Source organism: Hypanus sabinus, chromosome 22, assembly GCF_030144855.1.
Source record: "Hypanus sabinus isolate sHypSab1 chromosome 22, sHypSab1.hap1, whole genome shotgun sequence".
Classification (NCBI taxonomy): Eukaryota; Metazoa; Chordata; class Chondrichthyes; order Myliobatiformes; family Dasyatidae; genus Hypanus; species Hypanus sabinus.
In genome coordinates, this window is record NC_082727.1 from 37,027,853 (window position 1) to 37,034,295 (window position 6,443).

General features: G+C 42.2%; 1 protein-coding gene across 2 annotated transcripts; it reads left to right on the forward strand.

Moving 5' to 3' along the window:
- Positions 1–155: 155 nt before the first annotated feature.
- LOC132379521 (interferon-induced protein with tetratricopeptide repeats 5-like) lies at positions 156–6,065 on the forward strand. 2 transcript variants are annotated; one of them, XM_059947503.1, is made up of 2 exons: positions 156–383; positions 4,415–6,065. In XM_059947503.1, exons 1-2 carry the CDS (start codon positions 379–381, stop codon positions 5,874–5,876), a joined length of 1,467 nt encoding a protein of 488 aa, XP_059803486.1. In that variant the 5' UTR covers positions 156–378; the 3' UTR covers positions 5,877–6,065. The 2 variants fall into 2 exon arrangements, with proteins under 2 accessions (XP_059803486.1, XP_059803487.1); XM_059947504.1 differs by lacking the exon at positions 156–383 and adding an exon at positions 2,385–4,324.
- Positions 6,066–6,443: the final 378 nt, after the last annotated feature.

A 6,443-nucleotide genomic window follows, 5' to 3' on the forward strand; every position in this document is an offset into this window, starting at 1 on the left:
CTACAGAGCCTGACCATGAGAAATTAATGATCAGTGTAAAATTGTAGAAGCAAATTATATGTGGATTCAAAAGACCAAAATGAGCAGGTAGTATTCAGATGAACCAATCAGCTTGAGCTTGTTTGTTGTGAAACTAGGCTGTGATTATTAATGCCTCAGGTAATTTTGAGTCAGTGTGCATACTGACATTGGATTTAAGGAAGAAAGCTGCACATGAATTTCGCTTCTGAAGCATCAATTCTCCTAACGTTAAGGAAACACCTTGCAAGAAAACAAGTTGGAAAATACAAAGCTTTGCACATCTTCTCTATCGGCTCAATATTGAATGTGGAGGTGAAGCTGTAAAATGATTTTGCGGTGGTTCTTTCAATCAAGAAAATGAGGTAAAGAACACTGTTTCTCTTTCTGGGCATATATTTACCAGTAGAGCATTGTAATCGTTACCTATTTCAATATTAAATAAATGTTTCCATTTAGCCTTGGGGTAAAGGAACACTTGATTTCACTCTGTGCTCCTTCCGTAATTGGCACAGGGCTTCAGTGTGTTCCACAGTATAGATTCAAGGTTCTCGGTACTATCCTGAATTAACCTCCATTTTGAGACTGCTGGTCCAGAGGTTTCCACCAGTCTGCGGGGATGTTGCAAGCTTTCACGAAGGCTTTTAACATTTCCCTGAACCTTTCTGTCTGCGACACCGACACAATCTTTTGAAAGAACACAGCCAGTCAGGCTCCATTCTGTGGGTGGAAAGTAATTGTTAAAGTAGTGGACCAAACTCCAGCATCAGGACTGGAGTACGTACTCCCAGAGGTGCTACTCATCCCACTGAGATCCTCCAGCAGATAATTTGTTGCTCCAGGTTCCAGCACCTGCACTTTCTTGTATCTCCTTTCTCTCTTTCCACCTGGAAAAGATTTTCTCTTGACAAAGCTCAGAATAGCATGAATGTTTCAGGAGTCATGAACGGTCATGAATCTTCAAGGATGGAGTTTTCAGCCTGGGAGGGGACATTGCTGTTTATTAGTCTATTCTTCCCATGATTTGGGGTGATTTTGCAAAGAGTAATTGATTTTGCAATCTTTCCAGTGCAAGGAAATGCCTAATATACAGTTTCTGAAGCATGTTGGACAGCAGGGATAAGCTAGTTAATTTTGTTTGATGCTGGCTTTGACATCTTGATGTTAGAGTCATAAATTCACAGAAAATTGTAGCACAGATACAGGCCCTTTGACCCATCCAGTCCATACCAAACTATTTAAACTGCCTACTCCCATCGACCTCCTCTGGGATCCTAACTCTGCATGCTCCATATACCTTTCCAAAAGTGTGAACTGGTTCATTTTGGTAGGTCAAATATGATTGAGAATATAGTATTAATGGTAAGACTCTTGGCAGTGTGGAGGATCAGAGGGATCTTGGGGCCCGAGTCCATAGGACACTTAAAGCAGCTTTGCAGGCTGACTCTGTGGTTAAGAAGGCATACGGTTTATTGGCCTTCATCAATCATGGAATTGAATTTAGGAGCCAAGAGGTGATGTTGCAGCTATATTGGACCCTGGTCAGACCCCACTTGGAGTACTGTGCTCAGTTGTGGTCATCTCACTACAGGAAGGATGTGCAAACCATTGAAAGAGTGCACGGGAAATTACAAGAATGTTGCCTAGATTGGGGAGCATGCCTTCTGAAATCAGCTTGAGTGAACTCGGCCTTTCCTCCTTGGAGCGTCGGAGGATGAGAGGTGACCTGATAGAGGTGTATAAGATGGTGAGCGGCATTGATCATGTAGATAGTCACAGGCTTTTTCCCAGGGCTGAAATGGCTGCCACAGGAGGACACAGGTTTAAGGTGCTGGGGAGTAGGTACAGAGGAGATGTCAGGAGGGGTAAGTTTTTTACTCAGTGGTGAGTGCGTGGAATGAGCTGCCAGCAACAGTGGTGGAGACAGATACGATAGGGTCCTTTAAGAGACTTTTGGATAGGTACATGGAGCTTAGTAAAATAGAGGGCGATGGGTTAACACTAGTAATTTCTAAGGTAGCGACGTGTTCGGCAGAACTTTGTGGGCTGAAGGGCCTGTATTATGCTGTAGTTTTCCATGTTTTTAAAACTTCTCTAAAATGTTGAAAACGAGCTCGCATGCACCACTTGTGCTGGCAGCTCCTACCACACTCTCACAAGCCTCCGAGTGAAGAAGTTTCCCCTCATGTTCCCCTTACTCTTTTCACCTTTCACCTTTAACCCATAACTTCTGGTTGCCGTCCCTCCTAACCTCACTAGAAGGTTATTTTCAAAAATAATTCTCCTGCATCTGTATTTCCATCTGGACTCCCGCTAAGCTTTTTTGTAATACCACATCCTTTGACCTATGTCTTTTTTTGTTTGCAAGCTTAGCTAACTAATTTTGTCTCCTTTCTGATTTTGACAAACAATGTTCAAACTGAAACATGGGCTCTGTTCCTGCAGACCTGCTGGATATTTCCAGAATTTTCCGTATTTTAGATTTCCAGCAATGGTAGGCATTTATTGGCTTCCCTTGGCTGGCAGCTTGGCCACTGGGTCTGTGAAGGCAGTCACCTGTGTTGGCACATTTTGTATCCAAAAATCTGAGCAGTTTTCCAGATGTAACTTTCAATGCTCTATGAAAAAAATCCCATTTCTTAAACTGACACTTCCTCAATTTGGGCGAAAATGCTGTTTGTATTCATAACCACTTGTTGAATCTGCCTGCTGACTTGTTGCGTTTGTTGTGTATTCCCCGCCAACAATTTGCCTTGTCACCGCTGATATCAACCGTGTCAGATAAGCCTCACCACTGAATTATTAACTTTCTCCAAAGCTGTGCTGTGGAGCCAAAAGCCATGCAGTGAGCTGATCATTTGATTTCATCTTAAAAGTTTCTCTTCATAACAGTCTTCCAAATTACAATTAGAAAGGGTGATGGACTCCTCTGAAGGTGGCATATTTAGGATTTCAAAGCAGTGTGAAGGCTCAACCTAAAAGCTTCGAATCTATAAGAATTTTTCGTAAAAGTTGTTAGATTCTAAGATTAAATTTACTCCTAAAATCGAAATACCACACATAGAGTCACTGAGGTTCATCTGAATTTGACAATAGCAGTCAAAGAACAGAGAACAGAACAGTATAGTACAGGAACAGGCAGAACAGAAAGCAGTACAGCACAGGAACAGGCAGAACGGAGAACAGTACAGCACAGGGACAGGCAGAACGGAGAACAGTACAGCACAGGGACAAGCAGAACGAGGAACAGTACAGCACAGGGACAAGCAGAACGAGGAACAGTACAGCACAGGGACAGGCAGAACGGAGAACAGTACAGCACAGGGACAGGCAGAACGAGGAACAGTACAGCACAGGGACAAGCAGAACGAGGAAATACAGCACAGGAACAGGCAGAACGCAGAACAGTATAGTACAGGAACAAGCAGAACGCAGAACAGTACAGCACAGGAACAGGCAGAACGAGGAAAAGTACAGCACAGGAACAGGCAGAACGAGGAACTACAGCACAGGAACAGGCAGAACGCAGAACAGTATAGTACAGGAACAAGCAGAACGCAGAACAGTACAGCACAGGAACAGGCAGAACGAGGAAAAGTACAGCACAGGAACAGGCAGAACGAGGAAAAGTACAGCACAGGAACAGGCAGAACGAGGAAAAGTACAGCACAGGAACAGGCAGAACGAGGAACTACAGCACAGGAACAGGCAGAACGAGGAACTACAGCACAGGAACAGGCAGAATGCAGAACAGTACAGTACAGGAGCAGGCAGAACGGAGAACAATACAGCACAGGAACAGGCAGCTAACCCACATTATCATGTAGGTTAAACAATTGATTAAATGTCTAATTAAACTAAGCCCATCTGTCTGAACAGAATCCGTCTTTCTCCTTTCTGTGCACAATCATGTGCCAAGCTAACAGCAATTTAAATGACTCTATTGTATTTTCCTCCTCCACTCCCACTGGGAACACATGACGCATAACCAAGAAGGAGATTAATTTGTAATGCGGCTGCAAATGTGAAACGTATTATCATTCAAACTACCAACAGAGTGATTTCAGGAAGCAAGACATAGACTGGAGAATAGGTTCCGTTGCCAAGGCCTGGCATATCCACACACAAACACACACACACACACACACACACACACACACACACACACACACACACACACACACACACACACACACACACACACACACACACACACACACACACACACGCACACGTGCACACACACACCCTGTCATTATGAAATCCTGCCGCATTCTCATTACCACACTGAGTACAATGACATGAGGTGAGGAATGCACCCAGCGAGACAGATCTGCTGACTGTTTCAGAGACTGAAGATCAAAGACACATTTTCATGAATTTCGTTCTCTTACAGCAACACACCGAGAGATCTGTTGAAAGAGAATCTCGATCAGCTTCAGTGTCACTTCACGTGGGCCCCGCAGAAAGGAACCGTTGACTTGGAAGATATGATGTACAGATTGCAAGATTCTATAAGACTAAATTTGAAGTATAAAGCTCACTCCTGCAACCAACTCGCTTTTGTAAACTGCCTGAAGGGCAACTATGAAAAAGCAATTCAAAACTTAAAGGAAGCTGAAAAGATTCTGAGGGAGGATGAATTTGAAAGAAGAAGCATCATCACCTATGGAAACTTTGCCTGGGTGCATTACCACATGGGACAACTGACCGAGGCCCAGTCCTATCTCGACAAGCTGGAGATGATCTGTAAACCGCTCAGTGATGGCCCTCGCTATACAGCAATGATACCCGAGGTGTACGGGGAGAAGGGATGGTCACTGTTAAGATCTACAGCTCGATATTATGAGGAGGCAAAGGAATGCTTTGAGAAGGCTCTGGAAGAAGATCCTGATAATGTGCAATGGAACATGGGATATGCCACTGTACTGTTTCGGTTGGAAGCAATTTTTGGAACCAAAGAGAATCGTGAACAGAGTCAGTCAGTGAAGCATCTGCGTCGTGTGTTAGAGCTTGATCCCGATGACTCACTGGCCATGGTTCTGTTGGCTCTAAAACTTCAGGAGCTGAAGAAAAAGAATGAAGCAAATGAATTAGTTGAACAAGCATTGCAGAAAACCTCTGATTATCCAAAAGTGCTTCGCAATGCTGCAAAATTTTACCGAAAAGAAAAAGATGTGGAAAAAGCAGTCATGTTGTTGAAGAAAGCATTAGAAATTTCCCCACATTCTAGTGTCCTGCATGACCAAATAGGCATGTGTTACAGAATCAAACTGCTTGAATTAATTGCCAATCCTCTGAGCAAGGATCCTCAGAACCCAGAATTCCAACAAAAAGCAGAGTTGTTCAGTGATTGCAAGTATCATTTTGGAAAGGCATTTGAGCACCGTCCAAAGACAGCTGTTAAATCACAACTGGATTTTGCAGACATCTGTGTTAGAAATGGAGAGTATTCCAAAGCAGACGAGATCTACAGTAATCTGCTAAAATTAGATGAAACTCGCCCAGAAAATGTGCAGCATATAAATTTAAAGGCTGGTTTATTTCATCTATTCCGGAGGAAATCTGAAGATGAAGCTATCACATTGCTAAAGAAAGCATTGAAGATTGAAATTCACACAAACATATGGAAAAATGCTTATGAGCATTTGGAGAAATGGGCAAATAAGAAACTTTATAGCAATCCACATGACAGCATGGCCCTTGGTGCCAAAGGGCTACTGCATCAACTGGTTCACAACAAGTCCAAAGCTATTGAATGCTATGAAGAAGCCTTGCAGTTTGATCCTGGCAATGAAGAATATCTCAGTGCTCTTTGTCAACTACGCCTTACCCTGGAGGACCATAATGATGTTTGAATGGTGAAATGATTTTACTGGATTGGAGGACAGATCTGTAGGATTTTGTACTAAATATATTCTGTTCATGAATGAGGGTTTTACTTGTGAATATGTTATTTTAAAAAACAATGTTATTGTAACTATATCTAATCCCTGTGTTTATTACAAAGAGAGTGACACTTCTAGTCCTGTGAATAAATTAAGTTTAGTTCATTTCTTTGGACATTCATTTTAATCTGGAGAGAAAGTTGAATTTATAAAATTACAACCAACACATCCAAATGAAAAGTCCTGACAAGGTTCCTCTTCAAATTGTTTAATGCATTGTTCCAATATAGTCTCTGCTGTTCAAAGGCTCATTTGTAAGATTATTAATAATCATTTTCTAATTGACCAAAATGAGACTGTAAATAGATCTGCGTATAACTCATTTCTCAACATAATGATTTCAAAAAGGAACTTGTACACATACAATGAATTCTTTATCCAATTTAACAGTAAGTTTGATTTGCCCAGTCTAGACATGTGTCAAAGTCTCCTTTGATTACAATCAAAGGACTCCCCTACTTTCTTGACCTCTGACTT